At 37.5% G+C, this 18557-nt stretch overlaps 1 protein-coding gene across 1 annotated transcript; it reads right to left on the reverse strand.

The window, feature by feature from the left end:
- Positions 1-5057: 5057 nt before the first annotated feature.
- Positions 5058-16427, reverse strand: LOC145662869 (uncharacterized). Its single transcript, XM_081728823.1, has 4 exons — positions 15736-16427; positions 9266-9437; positions 7485-7581; positions 5058-5203 (listed from the first exon to the last, which is right to left on the reverse strand). Exons 1-4 carry the CDS (start codon positions 15865-15867, stop codon positions 5158-5160), a joined length of 447 nt encoding a protein of 148 aa, XP_081584949.1. The 5' UTR covers positions 15868-16427; the 3' UTR covers positions 5058-5157.
- Between the last annotated feature and the right edge of the window lie 2130 nt (positions 16428-18557).

Below are 18557 nucleotides of genomic sequence, written 5' to 3' on the forward strand. Positions count from 1 at the left end.
CCGCGACTGCTTACTCAGTATATTCGCAGCTAACCTCTATACCTAGAGGCCTTCCCCTCGATCCACAACCTGAGGACGCGCCGTGCCGTGGTGAGAGGAACACCACATTTTACGGAAATTAATACAGCTATATTTCAGAAATACAACAGGTACTGATTATCCGAACACTGCTATAAAACACACAGGAACAATGAGTATATTCGGATATGTGGATGCATATTAAGACTGTGAAAGCTTCGATGCCGTATAAATCGTAAATTACAGACTAGTGTCAGTGTAGTATTACATAAATGCATCGTACGCGAACTATTCTTGAGTATCCCATTGTTTCGTTCTATAGCTATAAAACTTTATAATATTTTTGTAAGTGATTATACTGTTTACCTGTTCTCTGCCAATAGCAACTGTATGAATTTATAATACAAAACTGAAATACAGAAGAATGAAATAAAATAAAAAAGTGATATTTCGCAGGGCATCTTATGTAAAGGGCGCCTTGTATTCTTCACAGGTTCTGTACTACCAGTCAGTATTAGAATTTATTAAACAAAGCTGGTATACAGGATAACTAAAACCACTTATCTATAATGTGATGTTTCGTAGGGCGCCTTATGTAAAGGGCGCACTGTGCCTTTCACGGGTTCTTCGCCAACAATAACTGTGTGTATTTGTTGTACAGAACTATGCTATACCTGAAAAGTAAATAAAATCTTCATCTTTGATGTGGTCTCGGAAGGGCGCCTAATGTAAAGGGCGCACTGCACCTTTCACGGGTTCTTTACCAATAAAACTGTAATAATTTATTACTAAAAACTTGTACCTTTATTTATACTGTGATATTTCGTAGGGCGCACCGGGACACGTCCCGGTGTCCCGGTGGGCCAGCACGGGCCTGGCCATGTTGCAACCCAGCTTTTAAATTCCCCGCGCTTATATGAAGAAACAGCATACAGTAACTGGAAGTGTGACAATGGTGTTGTGCTATGTTGTCGCGTTCTGAAAGCTTGCAGCGCGAAGCCTACTTCATAAGAATGTAATAGGAAAAAGTATTTAAGATCTCATAACCTTTCATAACATCTTAATAATAATAACAATACATGTATGTATCTCAATGTAATCGTAATAAAACGTTGAAGTAACACATTTAAAAACTCATCTCTTAATCTACTTATCTCATTCACTTTCGTCACTTGTTGACTCATCATAGCTTCTGCTATCTTCCTGGACACTTACTAATAATGGCTCCATTTCTACCTCAAGATCTATCAGTATACACACTTACCAGCTTACGAACATGTTAAAGGGGAAAAGAGAAGTGTAGCCTTGGCAATCACATGTTTACCCAAGTTGTTCTGTGATCAATTCCCGTGCTGAATGTAATAGAGAAACATGGGTCCTTTGTTTTATTTCAACGAAAGAAAACTATGCATTGTGTAGGTGACGAGGACTGTTTTTGCGTCTAATCACGTCGCACGTCGCACCGATTACGTTTTCAACACTTCCCTTCAGTTCGTAGGAGTCGAAAACTTAAGGAGCCCATAGACGGTCCATGGTTTGTGTAAACACTGTATTTGCGCAAACACTCGGCCATACGCGATTCAACTGTTTGTACAAACTTCAGTTCAATTTTGAGTTTGATCGCGTAAATATGTGCACTGAAGCAGCTTGTTTAGCTATAGTAATGGCTTGTGCATGGAAAGGAAAAAACCCGCGAAACCAAAAAGGAAGAAGAGGGTGTGGATGAGAGAGTGGTTCAAGAAATGGTCTAGTTTAGCATCAAAATTTAATTGCCGAGCTTGAGATAAGTTCGACTGTGGTGTTATTTACGAATGGATTCAATTATATTTGGTGAAATATTGGAAATAGTTACACCTCTTATTCGAGAACAGGACACAAATATGAGAGATGCGATATCTCGCAAGCAGAGGTTCTTTGACACTTTGCGTTATCTTGCGTGCGGAAACACGTACGAGGACTTAAATTTGAAGCAGCCATTGCACCCCAGACGCTTGGACAAATTATTATAGAAACATGTGAGGCCGCATTTTTCAGAGTCCTGTTTTTATAATCTTCACTCTTTACCTTCCACAGTTCAGGTAAATTTCGATAAAGTTCCATAAATTCTCGCCAGAATTCTTGAATCCTATTCATTGACGCCACAGCGCGAGAAATAAGCGTTTCTACATTAGGTTTTGCACAAATATGCCCATACACAGTCTACGTGATTGCGCAAACAGCATGTTCGTGTAAACAATTTTCGAACGAGTTCGATGTGGAAAATGTTTGCACAAACCTTTGCGCAAACAGTTCATACAGCTCCATACACGGTCAAACTGTTTTCACAAACCGTGGACCGTGTATGGACCCTATTACACAGTCACATCATATGTGCTCATTGGAGTGAGACGGGCGAACGTGTATTTATATTTTTCCTAAGTATTTCTCGTGTTTTTTTATTGAAAAAAAAACTATGAATATCCCTTCTACGAGCGGCTGCATTACAGAAGGAAGTGGCAAAATTTTGAGCGATAATGAAATTGCAGAACTGATAAATGACTCCGACACAGATGGTTATGAGTTAGATAGTACCCAGACAGCACAATGCACGTACAGTATCCGTATAGTACATGTACAATTGCACGGATGCAACATGTGCATCATCTGTATAAATGCACGCCTGTACATGTGATGCACATAAGCGTCACAGGTCCTATTCAACATCTTCACGTGCACAGTACATGTGCAGTGCACACGTCCTGCACAAGTGATTTACGCCTTCCGCACAGTTGATTTACACGTAGCACGTATTTGATTTACATGTAGGACAGAGGTGATTTACATGTAGTACATGTACAATTGCACGGATGCAACATGTGCATCATCTGTATAAATGTACGCCTGTACATGTGATGCACATAAGCGTCACAGGTCCTATTCAACATCTTCACGTGCACAGTACATGTGTATTGTACACGTCCTGCACAAGTGATTTACGCCTTCCGCACAGTTGATTTACACGTAGCACGTATTTGATTTACATGTAGGACAGAGGTGATTTACATGTAGTACATGTACAATTGCACGGATGCAACATGTGCATCATCTGTATAAATGTACGCCTGTACATGTGATGCACATAAGCGTCACAGGTTCTATTCAACATCTTCACGTGCACAGTACATGTGTAGTGTACACGTCCTGCACAAGTGATTTACGCCTTTCGCACAGTTGATTTACACGTAGCACGTATTTGATTTACATGTAGGACAGAGGTGATTTACATGTAGTACATGTACAATTGCACGGATGCTACATGTGCATCATCTGTATAAATGTACGCCTGTACATGTGATGCACATAAGCGTCACAGGTCCTATTCAACATCTTCACGTGCACAGTACATGTGCAGTGCACACGTCCTGCACAAGTGATTTACGCCTTTCGCACAGTTGATTTACACGTAGCACGTATTTGATTTACATGAACGACAGAGGTGATTTACATGTAGTACATGTACAATTGCACGGATGCAACATGTGCATCATCTGTATAAATGTACGCCTGTACATGTGATGCACATAAGCGTCACAGGTTCTATTCAACATCTTCGGATGCGCAATACCTATCATGCACACGTCCTGCACAAGTGATTTACACCTTCCGCACATTTGATTTACACGCAGTACCGAGAGGATTTTCATGTAGGACACAGGTGATTTCCTCGTAGTGTAGAGGTGATGTAAAAGCATATTAGAGATACAACGAAAAAAAAGGAGTTTATATATTTGGTGCCTTACGCAGTTCAAATACAACATTGTAAACGTCTTCTTGAAAAGTAACAGAGTTACATGTAACGAAAAAGCAATTATATACTTACCCAAAATTACTGACTCGTGCACTACTCTACCGCACCATTAACGTTCCAGGTCAGTAATCCCAAAGTTCTATATTCCAATCCCCCCCCCCCTCAAAAGGCAGCTACAGCATATTCTCGTCACCTGAAGACGAGACAATATGGTACTCTGACGAAACTTTGTTTATCAGTAGCGTATATATTAACAAACCACTGTCACGAGCATTTAGACAATATTTTTCTTTCTTCCTACACATATATCATTATAGACTTTTCATTTTGCTATGCAGCATATTGGGTATCGTACCATTAGGGCCTGGAAGTTGAAGACCTTACCTAAAAAAATTTTTAAAAAGCCTAAACATATTAAGAAAATGACCTAAATTTGGAAAAAAATACTTAAAATATGATAAAATCAATAATGATACACTTAATGTGTATAATATTTAAATAATACACAATTCTGGTGATATGTTGAACAGAAAAAAAAATTGCAAATTTGCATTTTCGTCGCCCTGTTTCTGCTGTTCATTTTGAACTACTTGGAGGACAATCCTCACAAGCATCTACTGTCTGGTCATACCTACTATACCTGCTCCAGTCATTCAAGGGTTCCTATTGTCAGAGATTATTACAGAAAACTATGTTTAAGAGTTTCTAATTGAGAATGGGCAGCAAAACTGTAGTTGAAAAAAGGTCAAGTACCAAAACCAGCTGTTAAGACTTAAAGGGAAATGGGGACCAATAAGCCAAATATGACTTAAAACTAAGCATTTTCTGGCCTAAAATGACCCGAAATTAACATATATTATGGTGTTCCTCTTACCTTCGGGCACTTGGGAAAAACTATCTTTAACTTCCGACCCCTATATATGATACTGAAAATATTAAGAAAGAAAAAACTCATACTTGTCTGAATAATTAGGTTCTGAACTTATAAACAGTTGTGGTTTGCATATATATTTTTTTCTTTTAATACAGTGCTTGATTTGTCAACATAGCTTTTACATAGTATGATTTCATCAAAAGCCATCATGGAGCTATTTCAGATTTAAAATATATGCTTGATAAAGCAAAGTGGCCTCAACTCAATCACAAGTGAAACTAGATTTTAAACAAAATCCAAGTGCAAAAATGTTTATATATTCTATTAACCGTAACTTGGTGCAACTCCGCTGTAATTTTATGGAAATAGTAGGTATTACAACATTGATAACAACTGATTATATATATATCTATACATTTATTTCTTATTAAATATAAAAAGTAATCTACAAGATGGTTGTAGTTTTTTTTTCTTTCTTTTAATTTACTTTCTCCGATAAATCCTTGGCCTCAGTCCTCTGCATCCTGTAAAGAGAAGTTTTAAAAGTAATACAGTAAGTGCAGACACTAAATCAATCTATTTAAACTAAATCACAGTCATATTCTTAGCATAGTTTGAGATTAAGAATTTAAATATGGTCCATCCAAATTATACATGCCATACCATTTTCTCCAGAAACAAAGCTAAAGACTACCATTTAAGCTCAATAAATCACCACCATCAGCATCTCTGAAATAAGATTTCTTAGGGTATTGAATCAATTCCAGTAAGAGTATTTAAATTAGCAATTTGAAAACGAGGCTGGCTTTTTATCGACAGGTGGCAATCCTGTGCAAACGTGTGTTGAAAACACTGGTAGAACATCTCATGAGTAAATGGTACTAAATGCACTGACCTTGAATGACATTGACAAGTGTGGGTTTAAGTACACGTAAAACTGAGTTATTACAACAGGAGTAAATGTATGAGCATGCTTGTTCACCCCGTGCTCATTCGTACGGACAGTGAAGGATGAGAATAAACTCAAGACTGGATGCAGTAAGAACTATGAGAAGTGAATTTGGTAGAGAAATTGAGGTGAATGTTCACGGATGATCGAAACACTACACTTCGAATGCCTTCTGAAAAGTTCAAAATGAAGACGAAAGCTGTGAGGCAACGCATAACGAAGAAAAATCTAGCACAAATGGAAGTTTTATGTTACCTAAGCTACGGGAAGTGGGTTGAAAGTAAGAAACAATATTCAGAGAAGCAAGCAAGATGAAAAAGATTTATTTTTGTGGCATGAACAACCAATAAAAACGTTGCCTTTTCCATATTATCAATTGTATATAACTGGCTGATCTCTACCACGTTATGCAAGATAGGCAGAAGTATATACAGTAGTGCACTCTGTATTCCTCTCTGCGAGCGGCCGAGGATGGTTTAGAGTATGAAATGCAAATAAGTTACGTACCTGCCCTTGAAATTATATTCATTTTCATACAAATTAAACGTTATAGGGGTTCAGATCCGACGGACTTCCTGTCAGTGCGCCCCTGACTTATATGACTCACAGTGAAACAAATTTATAAATCTTATTGCTATCAAGTACAATGGCATTATTAATAAATTTTTTTAGATATTCATATTTCAAGTCATGTTACTAGATACTGAGACACTGGAAGACTAAGTACTGCTTAAAATTTAACCCAAAATATGCAAAAACACAGTGGCAAATTTGTGTAAGAAAAAAAGATCCTATATCCTAGATAAGCGATCGGCAAAATCCATATTCTCTGTCTGCGTGCCTGTAAATCGAATAGTGCAATGACGGGACATCGGATTATCCTCCTTCCTAACTCAGCGTTGCAATCCTGACGTAAAGGTTTCTTCTTTTTTTCAACTAATATAATGTACATTTTGAATTTAAACAATACTAGTAAGATTCTTAAGAAACATTTCTTTTACTATCAATGAGTCAATTTCTTTTTATCATCAGGTGGTACAGTGTTCCACATAAATATCGCAACTCTATAGTAGTACAATACTTTAATTTATGCATTTGAAATCAATATTTCGCTGGTTACCTGCCTATCAGGCGTTAGTTTAAGGTTAGATTGATTATGCAGCAACCTGCAGAACATTGATTTCAAATGTATTGCATAAGATAAAATCTTAAAACTGTAGTCGAGTTGCGATATTTATATTGAACACTGTACAAGACGAAAAAAAAAAATGAAATGTTCCTCTCTTTTCCGTCGATATTAACCTTTAAAAAAAAAAGAAAAAGTTTGTTTGTGTCATATAAGTCTACAAATTTCTAATAGTTTGTAAAATACATAATCGTTCTCGCAGAATAAGAAAAAAGTCTTAAAGATCATGAAATCTCAAACACCCCCGAATCGCCCAGTTTTGTTCTAGTGTCCCCTTTGAAAATGAGAACGCCGCTGGAGAGCGTTAATATACACGTTGAGAATAGGTGCGTATAAATTATAGAGAATAAAGTTGAAAGAATGACTGCGTCAAAGGTTTTTTTTCTGCTTATAAATTACCTACGAGAGCAAACACATTTTATACTCCGTTAGCTACTCGCACATATTTCAAGGTAAAAGCACAGTTCCGCACCTCCTTGCCCGCTAGGTCCCAAGTATGCAAAAATGTCCGCCCTGTTGCCGACTTCTGATGTAGATTATAGTGACAATTTAAAGCTTGGAGACCACTTGTTAACCGTTCTTATTTTGAAAACTGCTGCAAAATTGCATGTAAATATTAAAATAAAGGCTTACGAATACATGAAAACCAAACATCAGAGGTGATACGTACCTTCGTGACCTCCTTGTTTTGGCGTGGTGCAGCCAATCACTTATCGCTTCCCTGATTTGCTCCTCCGAACACTCAGGATATAATTTCTTTGCAGATGCTAGAAAAAAATGTACATATGACTATGTTGATATATATGAAATTATACATTCATTAGTAAACTTAAATCCTAAAATAAGAACATCAAAAGTGAGAAAGAGAAACCCTAACAACAATTTTGGTATGCAATCCTTTTCCGTCTGAATGATACCTTGGTAATGAGATATTTGCTGTATTTACGAGAGTATAATACTTCACGCAATTTTTATACGGAACAGATAAAGAAAAACTATTTCGCATACAGCATACAGAGAAGTTTATGCTCCGATTTTCCCCCCCTCCCACTGCCTCTCTGTATTGAAGATTACTGAAATTGTCATTCCCAGCAGTGAGTCACTCACCACACCAATGACTCCCCTCTCAATCTAATTGACATTTTTATCATTTGCAGCAATTGTCAGTGACTTTTTAAGTAAATAAAAAAGTGCAGCCATTACAAAGCATATACGACGTATGATATTTTCGTCTTACAAGTTTAAATAATGTGGGGAGAGGATTGGAAATATTTTGTGTGATCTGGAATTGAACCAACGGCCATGTTTCACATGCCTTTCAAAATTATTGTTTATAATGAGAATCATTGTTTTAAGGTAATAAAATTTGGAACAATTCAGCGGTATAATTGAGTAAATATAGTAGAATTTTATGGCTTCTACTAACGCCAGAAAAAGAACCTATCAAATTAAAAATTCCTCACTTATTGAAATAATTAAACATAACTGTACTCATCTCACTTTTCTTCTGTTTGTTTTGTTTTTGGTGGGGTCTGTGTTACTACAAACACTCAACTTACATTCTATTGCAAAACAGTATATTTTATATCAAAGAACAATTTGTTACTCAAAAAGAAACAATATACAGGGTGCTTCAGGAGGAAAGGTCAATAATTTGAGAGGCGGTCAGATTTGTCGACTACAACAATCAAGTTTACATAAACATATACGTTTTAAACCTTTGTTTCAGATATATCACTACATGAAGTTTAATGCATGGTGACAAGGGTACACTGCAATTATGTTGAAATGCGTACTGTGATACTATAAGACACGAGAATGGTAACTAATGTAAAGAGGACTGAGGAGGATACTACAGGATTAACACTACTCATAATTGGCACCAATGGTCCGCGGAAAACCAACATGCTTCATGCGAACAGTTACCAGATGGAACTTTCGTGTTGACAGTGCACCATACCTTCATCTTTTGCAAAATACTTTCCCTCCGTATTTGGAGGATAGTATTCTTTCTACGCATCATGTGATACCAAATGGACGGTGAACCGTTTTCACTCGACTATCACCCAGTGCCTTCACGCAAAATACTAGTCGTTGGATTGGATGTTTTGGGCTAGTCTAATGGCCACCTAGGCACCTGTTCTAACACCCTTGGGCTACTGTATGGGTGGTTGAAAGAAAAGGTGTACAGTGTTGGTAAATAACAGCGGGAACATAAAATTAATGAAACTGTTTCAACGTAGCTCCAATGTACACATTTCCTTGTCCACATGTACCAAATTCATATAGTAATATCCCTGAAACAAAGTTTATATGGACTTCTTGTTCTGGACATGCTTGAGCACAACCTAATTATTGCCCTTTCCCAATAAACACCCTATAAACTATCAAGCATTGAAGACAATGCGATCACGATTAAAAAAAAAAACAAAATGCACAAAAAAATCTTACCAACAATAAACTTGTAGGTTTGTGTCTCCACAAACGACAGCTTCCTCACACAATTTATTCCCGACTTTCCTGTGAGGCTATACAGCTCAGCAACTTCATCCACCACGACACGACGAAGAATATTCTGTGCTAGTTGTTTTGGAGTTTTTCCACCACTCGCCAACATTTGAAACTGAAAGTAACATTGTATCGATTGTGCTGTGTTAATGCAGCGAAAAAATTTCATGCATATAAATAATATTTTTCAATATTTAGTTAATGTTAGAGCAAATAATCACCATAAATTATTTCTTGTGATTAAGTTATCTGCCAAGGTTACATATTTTTTATATGATGTGAAATGTGGTGGCAAAAATAAATCAGCAAATCTGATGAAAACTAGGATCCAATTTGGATAGATTAATACATCTTACTTTTAAACAATCAATGTTATTGGTAGTTTTTTTTTTTTTCAATGTTACTTTCGTTTGTTTGCTGAAGAAACCAACCTAGGAAATGCATTACATTTTTTGCCAACTCCACTGTTTTTACTTCATAGAGCATGTGGAGGAATGTAGTACTATCCGAGTTCCCATGATCGCTAAAGAAGATAATTCTTTAATGTGTGACTTTTTGAATGTGTCTTAATTCTGCAAATTTGATAAAATTATACATATACATAGTCAATATACACATACATTCTTAGTTGTTGAAAACTTTTTACACAATTTAACTTATAGAAAAAAACATGCATACGGATGAAACGTATTTAATAACTTCAAAATGTCAACTCTTACGACAATTTAGTATTCAGCACCAATGTTGTAAATGTCAAGTTTTTGTCTTACACATGAATATAGAAGCGAACAGTCAATATAAAAGTGAAGTTTAATTTCAGAGCACAATAAGATAAATAACAGACACTCAATATTCTATTATTACAATGAAATAGTGAGAGTAGCAATATAAAAAGTATCATACAAACATCCCTTTCAAATTAATACAATTGCCATGACTTCAGAAAAATATGTATTTCGTAAATTCACAACCTTACTCATGCAAAGCGACGAATTTTTTTTTTTTTTTTTTTTAATTTAATAAGTTAGAACACTGAAATAGAAGATTGACGGACTGTGCCATCAGTACTACTTTTAGTTGTTTATATTCACAATGAGGAGTATTAATGGTGCTATCTAGTAGGAAAAAAAAAATAACAATGGTAAATCTCATACAGGATGTACGCGAATCTGAACCTATAAAGTGGAGATAATCTATGTATCTCCGGAAAACTTAGGTCAAAGTTAGATCAAATTCAGTCACCAAAAATCGGGAGCATTCTGCTAGGGAGCGCTACATAACTAATTTCTGTGAAAACAATTTATTTTCTGAAATGTTATAAAGTCTATAAATGTCTACTCACGTAATATTGTCTTGGTTGCTCATTATAGGTAACTATTTCAGACTCCTGGATTTTTCACCTTTGTGCTCTAGAAAAGATACAACAGAGCTTCTAACAACATTGAGGATTTTCATTGACTTTCAATGGAAATCTTGAAGTTCCAGAAAGTTCTCGTCAGGACGTTTTCCGTGACCTTTTCAGGACGTTTTTACGAAACACTTTTATTTCCAGGGTTTCCAGGACGCGTGTGGACCTTGCATATTATGTACAGCAATATTGGAAGACGTTGGGATATGTTGGTGAATACCAACACACCTTAATGCCGAAACAATACTGCTGCACACACTGCTGAAAGAAAATGCTAACACAGCTTGCGTTACAAGAGTCTGGAGCACGGTAAGGTTCCTCAGCTAAGCTTCATTGAGGAAGAATAAGCACATAGGAAACAGAAAAAAAAAAAATGAACAGAGGAGGATAGTAAAGAGCAAATTTTTTAAAAAAAAAGTAATAGTGAGGATTAGTGACTTGTCCCTTAAAAAATGCTATGACTTATTTAGCATATTGCTAATATGTAGCAACTTAAATCATCACTGGAACTGTCTTTGGCTTGTATTTTTAATAATGCAATCACTAAAAATATAGGAAATATAGGAGAAGATTAAAATATAGGACAAATATACACACATTTCCAAACAAATAAGAAAAAATAGGAAAAAGAGGACAGCTGGGAGCCCTGCATAACATCACTTAGGAACTAGTGTGTGCCTTATTCAAATATCCATGTTTCAGAATCGTGCGGCATTTGCGCATTAAAGCTTAGAGAGGCATTTCGGAAATGCTCCGGAAATTTGAAGTACTAATCAACTGCCTCTACAGAAATTGATGCGCAAATGCCGCACGATTCTGAAACGTGGATATTTGGATAGGACACATACTAGTTCCTATGTGACGCTTTGACCCGACCACGATTGGTCCCATAGTACTGGAGCCATGGATCCTTAAAGTTAATTTTCTCACGTTTTCGGTAGTGTAACACCTAACAGTTGTACAACGTATTTAGCGCCATACTAATATATATAAATTAACTGGCCCGTGTGGACAAATAATAAATATCTCATGGCGTTTGTCGTATACATAATTAAAAACTTCCTATTAGTTTCCAAAAATAGCGGAAAAATTATAGTATGTAGATACGACCTAGTTTCCCACATTTAAGAAAATGAAAGTATTATGAAAGAAAACACTTCAATTTTTACCATATCTTTCTTACATATTACTACACAGTTATTTCGCGTCAAATCACATTTGTAATATGCTCAAATTTAAATTTTGTGTGTTCTCAAAACAAATTCACTATTTGGGAGGCGCGGTGGCTCAGTGGTAGAGCGTTCACCTCTGGTGCTTGGGGTCCCGGGTTCGATCCCAGCCCCCGCCAAGTGAGCTTTGTGGTGGACAAACACCGTGCTCGTGGGTTTTCTCGGGGTACTCCCGTTTTCTCCCACTTTCTTCATTCCACCATTTTACTCATCTCTCATTATCACCGTCTCCTTTAGCCTAACCGGCATAACCGTGGGACGTAAAACTCAAAGATTTCATTTCATTTTTTCAATTCACTATTTACAAAGATTCATAAGTGACTATGAAAAATTTAATAGCAGTGAAGGAAAAAATATCCTAACTAGATAACACTCATAAATCATTCAAACTCAGCTCTTTTTTGATAAGATTGTGGTTTTTCTCGTACTACTTTATTTTTTGTAAGAATCTACATAACGGGTTAAAGACATGACTGAACAGAGCTTTGATTTTTTTGTGAAGTGCAAATTTCGTGCATTATTACAGAGAGAGAGAGAGAGAGAGAGAGAGAGAGAGAGAGAAAATGACAATAGCATAACAGACAACAGGGCGCAAAATTTCAAAGTCAGACTCACTCGCCAATACAAAAATGATGGTCGCCAGTATCTCTCACGTACAAATTATGAGAGGTCCCCCTCCCATGGTCCTTGGTTTGACAAAGAGATTGCATTCGGGCATAAAATTTGAAACCAAGTTATCTATTCTAGGCACTGGGCTATCCCCCAGCTGTTCTAGCTTCAAAGACATCCAAGAGAAATTGTCCATTTGGACACGAAACCGGGGTTAACTGGTCACAAATGTGATTGCCGACTCACTCACGAAGGACTCTTGATAAAAATACGTTGTACTGATCTTTACATAAGCTTGCTTGTTAATAGCTATAATTGTCAAGAGTAGGGATGGCCAGAACCGGTTCCTGTTGGAACAGTTTTTCGGGTCTGAACGGATCCGGTTCTAGAAGATCCGGTTCAACAACCGGTTTTTCGGATCCAGGTCCGGAACCGGTTCTTCGGATCCAGGTCTGTAACCGGTTCTGGAACTGGGTTTTCGGATCCAGGTCTGGAACCGAAACTTTGTGACGATCCCTACACTAAACACGAGCTGCTGGAAGGCTGTGAACAGTGTGCTAGATGAAATGGTGGAAGCGACAGGCAGGCACCCAGGTGGCGGCCGCTTGTCTCATTTAGCTAAATTAACTGGGTAACTGGCAAACTTAATGGTTAAACAGGCAAATTGGCCAACTCATTTGGCTAAACACTCACTGGTGGACCAAAATAAAAACAAAAAACACTGGTGGACCAAAATAAAAAAAAAAAAGACTGGTGGACCAAAATTGTTTTCTGGGGGCACAAGAGAGTTTGGGCGGGGAGAGCACAAGCGCATGGTCCTCTTTGCAGTGTTTTGAAGGTGAAATTTGTGGCTCCTTTACGGGTCTTTGGGGGCTTTCGGATCCAAGTCTGAAACCGGTTCCTAAGAACCGGTTCTGGAACCGGAACTTTGTGGCCATCCCTAGTCAAGAGTCATTTCAGAAGGACTAAAAGACAAACAGTTACACAAGTAAAAACATTATACAGAATTATATATATAAATCGGGAAACTCCATTGGGAAAATCCTGTTATTTAAATGTATTTGTGTGTAAAATTTGAAGGTCAACATATCATAATCACTAGGCTAAAACTGAGGTATTAAATTAAAAATTGGGTATATAGATATTCAATAAAATTAAAACAAAGTGAAATCCAAGCTGATGTTGGAAGCTACGTAGGCAGTTGATAAATTTTGCCAATTTCTATCAATATGTTTAAGCAGCCTTGGCTTCTTTATAAAACAAGTAGAAATATATAACTTGGTTTCATTTCGTATGTTTAGGCTTAAATTCCTTATGAAATACCAACGTTATCACGGAGAAGACTTTCGCTTAAAGAGACACCTCGAATTGCTACTTGCTTTACACCTGAAAGATGGACCGAGAATTGAACACGGGACCCCTCGATTAAAAGGTGAAAAGTAGATAAACGTAATGCGGATGGTTTGATATGTGGAAACGTCACCATAAAGTTCACACGATTTAAACATTTTTCTTTTTTTTTTTCTTTCTTGTTTAAACCATTTTTTTTTTTCTGAAAAACCAGCTGGTTTAAACCAACCCTGCCTCGCAGAGTTATCTTTTGTGAAGTAAGTCACAGTGGAGATGTTACATGTGAGACCTACAGTAAAGAGTTGCCCTTAAGCTATATCCTGAATCAATTCGATCTATATTCAGATATCCTTTTTAAATATTGCATGTTGCAGTAAGGTCTTCAAAAAAATGCTTGTATGGGTTCACTCGAGCAGGCGGTTCTACCGAAAACAAAATTTATAGGTAAAATACGATGTGAAACACTTTTCGTAAAAGAAGCAGAGTGTAAATATAAGTAATTTCTGTCAGTGGATATCATATTGAAATACATTTTCAATGGTAGTGAACGTATTCTACATGTAACTATTTACTGAAGCGGAAGAATACAAGAATGCGAAGAAGGTGAAAATAAACTGCGGGAAAGTTCCGTTCGTGTTAGCAATGGACGACTGCGATAGATATAATGTAAGCATACGATTAGAGAGCGTCGATACGTGTGATAAAGAGCGTCGTATTATAGTTTTTCAAGCATCATGGTAAGTGTAGAAAAGTAAAAATTCAGAGCATACGAATTTCTCCTCGCAGCAGACCATTTGTACGCGGGAAAGCAGTGAAGCCATTTTGAAATTAAGAATTACTACTATTATATAAGTGCTTTTGAAGGTAAAAATTATTGCAGATATTTAATGTATGTTTTCACTATCCTCGTTTATGCGTATGCCCTTGTTGCTGACCCGCCTGCTCCCTACGAACGCACCCCTTTGATCCGCTCGGGCCTCCTGCTGCGCTCCTGCCCTGATTCGGTTAGATAGCATTCGTGCTTTTTAGTGGCCACCTAGACAAGTTGGTTCGTAGTTTATGCATTAGCTCCTCATTTAGTGCATGTTCTGCAAAAAGAAACCGGAAAATGCAATAAATGCGTGTAAATTTCATAGAACCGTTTGCTCGAGTAATGCCTTTATACCTTTCTTAAAAGATGGCTCAAGAAAAATACATGCATACGATCAGGTTCTATTTTAACGGCAAGGTTCTTGATTACTGGTCCCTTCCCATTGAGCAGTAATAAAGACAGAAAACAACGTGCCCTGCGGGGTTCTAACCCGCCTTCACTCGCTAACGCTCGCTCGGCAATACTGTATAAGTTAAATGCATAAACTTAGTACAGAAAGAAACCTACCCAGCTACTAATCTATATGGGGGACCAGTAATCTAGAACCTTCCCTATTTTAACTATTACCCCTAATTCCCATTCTGGATTTGGTAATGATACTAGCATACCTTGATTTGATTGTAAATTATCTCGGAGGTTCTGCCGTTGGAACACTACCTCCTTTCAAATGTAGGGTTATGTATGCATAATTTATTTCATGTTAAAAGGACTACGTGATAATGACTCTTGCAGATCTTTCTTTAAAGAGATGCAAATCATGACAGTGCCTTCAATGTATATCTATAGCTTCAATGTCCCCTCCAAAAACATAAAATGTCAACTAATAAATACTGCTTGAGAAGAACAGGATGCATGTGTATACGGCAACATTAACACCAGTTTTATTATTTAAACGGGTGCTTTATTAAATTTTACAAATTACAGTAAAATTAAGTTCATCACTCACCTGATTATAATATAATGTTGAATTCTTCGCCTTCAACAACATTGGACAAACACCACCACACCACAGCTCGTACCCGACCACACAAATAAGCGCGCCGTGCATGGCTAATACACAGCTCCAACCAGTGCGCATGCGTGATTCGAAATAAAAATTAAATTAATAACTAATAGAGAAAAATAATATTTTACTTCCAAACAATAATAATCTTATTAAGATTATTATATTTACATATCTTTTTGTATGTATATAATCAGACACATGTCTATTCGGTTCTCACGTCATTTATTACATCAAAGCGAACACTGCACATTTTTTATGCTACTGAGAGAGCCTATTTATAGCGTGTCGATTTATCTGATTGAATATTTATTCCAATGTACTTAAGCCTTCGAAAAATGCAGGTTACATTATATTGTTTATTTAGAATGAGTAATATAATAATTTTTAAAAAATTGAACTTTCAATTAAAAATACTATAGCCATATTTAATGTAAATATTAGCAGAATGAAACTAAATACACTTGCACGGTATTACGAATGTGTCATACACATGTGCAGTAGCTGTGCAAATGCACATGTGCACACAACGGCTTAAGCACGGGTTATATAAATGTGTACTGCATCCACGCAAATGCACATGTGTACATAACGGCTTAAGCACAGGTTATATAAATGTGTGCTTCATCCATGCTAATGCACATGTGCACATGCACTTCTTAATCACGGATTATGTGCGTGTGCATCATCCACACAACTGCATATGTGCACATAACGGCTTAAGCACGAGATATACAAATCTGAGCTTCATCCATGATAATGCACATGTGCACGTGCACTTCTTAATCACGGGTTATGTACGTGTGCCTCATCTATGCAAATGCACATGTGCATATAACGGCTTAATGACGGGTTATATAAATGCGTTTTTCATCCATGCTAGTGCACATGTGCACGTGCACTTCTTAACCACTGGTTATGTACGTGTGCCTATTCTACGGAAATGCACATATGCACGAAACGGCTTAAACACGGGTTATATAAATGTGTGCTTCATCCATGCAAGTGAACATGTGCACATACATAACTTAGTCACATGTTATGTGCGTGCGCTTCATCTACGCAAATGCACATGTGCATATCACGGCTTATGCACGGGTTATATAAATGTGTGTTTCATCCATGCTAATGCACATGTGCACATGCACTTCTCAATCACGGGTTATGTGCGTGTGCATCATCCACACAACTGCATATGTGCATATAACGGCTTAAGCACGTGATATACACATCTGTGCTTCATCCATGATAATGCACATGTGCACGTGCACTTCTTAATCACGGGTTATCTACGTATGCCTCATCTATACAAATGCACATGTGCATATAACGGCTTAAGGACGGGTTATATAAATGTTCGTTTCATCCATGCGAATGCATATTTGCACATGCACTTCTTAATCACGGGTTATGTGCGTGTGCTTCATCTAAGCAAACGCACATGTGCACATAGCGGCTTAAGCAGTGTTATATAAATGTGTGCTTCATCCATGCTAATGCACTTGTGCACATGCACTTCTTAATCACTGGTTATGTACGTGTGCCTCATCCACGCAAATGCACTTATGCACATAACGGCTTACGCACGTGTTATATTAATGCGTTTTACATCCATGCTAATGCACATGTGCACGTGCACTTCTTAATCACGGGTTATGTGCGTGTGCTTCATCTACGCAAACGCACATGTGCCCATAGCGGCTTTAGCACGGGTTATATAAATGTGCGTTTCATCCATGCGAATGCATATGTGCACATGCACTTCTTAATCACGGGTTATGTGCGTGTGCTTCATCCACGCAAATGCACATGTGCACATAACGGCTTAAGCACGTCTTATATAAATGCGTTTTAAATCCATGCAAATGCACATGTGCACGTGCACTTCTTAATCACGGGATATGTGCGTGTGTTTCATCTACGCAAATGCCCATGTGTATATAACGGCTTAAGCACGGGTTATATAAATGTGTGCTTCATACATGCAAGTGCACATGTGTACATGCACTTGTTAATGACTGGTTATGTACGTGTGCCTATTCTACGCAAATGCACACGTGCATATAAAGCTTAAGCACGGCTTATATAAATGTGTGCTTCATGATAATGCACATATGCACGTGCACTTCTTAATCACTGGTTATATATATATATAAATGTGTGCTTCATCCATGCTAATGCACATGTGCACGTGCACTTCTTAATCACGGATTATGTGCGTGTGCTTCATCTACGCAAATGCATATGTGCACATAGCGGCTTAGGTACGGGTGATATAAATGTGTGCTTCATCCATGCAAGTGCACATGTGCACGTGCACTTCTTAATCTTTGGTTATGCGCGTGTGTCTATTCTACGCAAATGCACATATGCACGAAACAGCTTAAGCACGGGTTATATACATGTGTGCTTCATCCATGCAATTGCACATGTGCACATGCATGACTTAGTCACGGATTATGTGCGTGTGCTTCATCCACGCAAATGCACATGTGCATATCACGGCTTATGCACGGGTTATATAAATGTGTGTTTCATCCATGCTAATGCACATGTGCACGTGCACTTCTTAATCACGGGTTATGTGCGTGTGTTTCATCTACGCAAATGCACATGTGTACATAACGGCTTAAGCACGGGTTATGTAAGTGTGTGCTTTATCCATGCAAGTGCACATGTGTACATGCACTTGTTAATCACTGGTTATGTACGTGTGCCTATTCTACACAAATGCACATATGCACGAAACAGCTTAAGCACGGGTT

This window comes from Thermobia domestica, chromosome 10 (assembly GCF_964235325.1).
Source record: "Thermobia domestica chromosome 10, izTheDome1.hap1.1, whole genome shotgun sequence".
NCBI lineage: Eukaryota > Metazoa > Arthropoda > Insecta > Zygentoma > Lepismatidae > Thermobia > Thermobia domestica.

Coding starts and splice junctions, on each gene's coding strand:
- LOC145662869 (XM_081728823.1), bottom strand. CDS start 15,867: ATGCGCACTGGTTGGAGCTGTGTATTAGCCATGCACGGCGCGCTTATT. Junction 7,582..9,265: donor AACCTACAAGTTTATTGTTG/GTAAGATTTTTT, acceptor ATTTTTTTCTAG/CATCTGCAAAGAAATTATAT. Junction 5,204..7,484: donor AAAACAAGGAGGTCACGAAG/GTACGTATCACC, acceptor TTCTCTTTACAG/GATGCAGAGGACTGAGGCCA.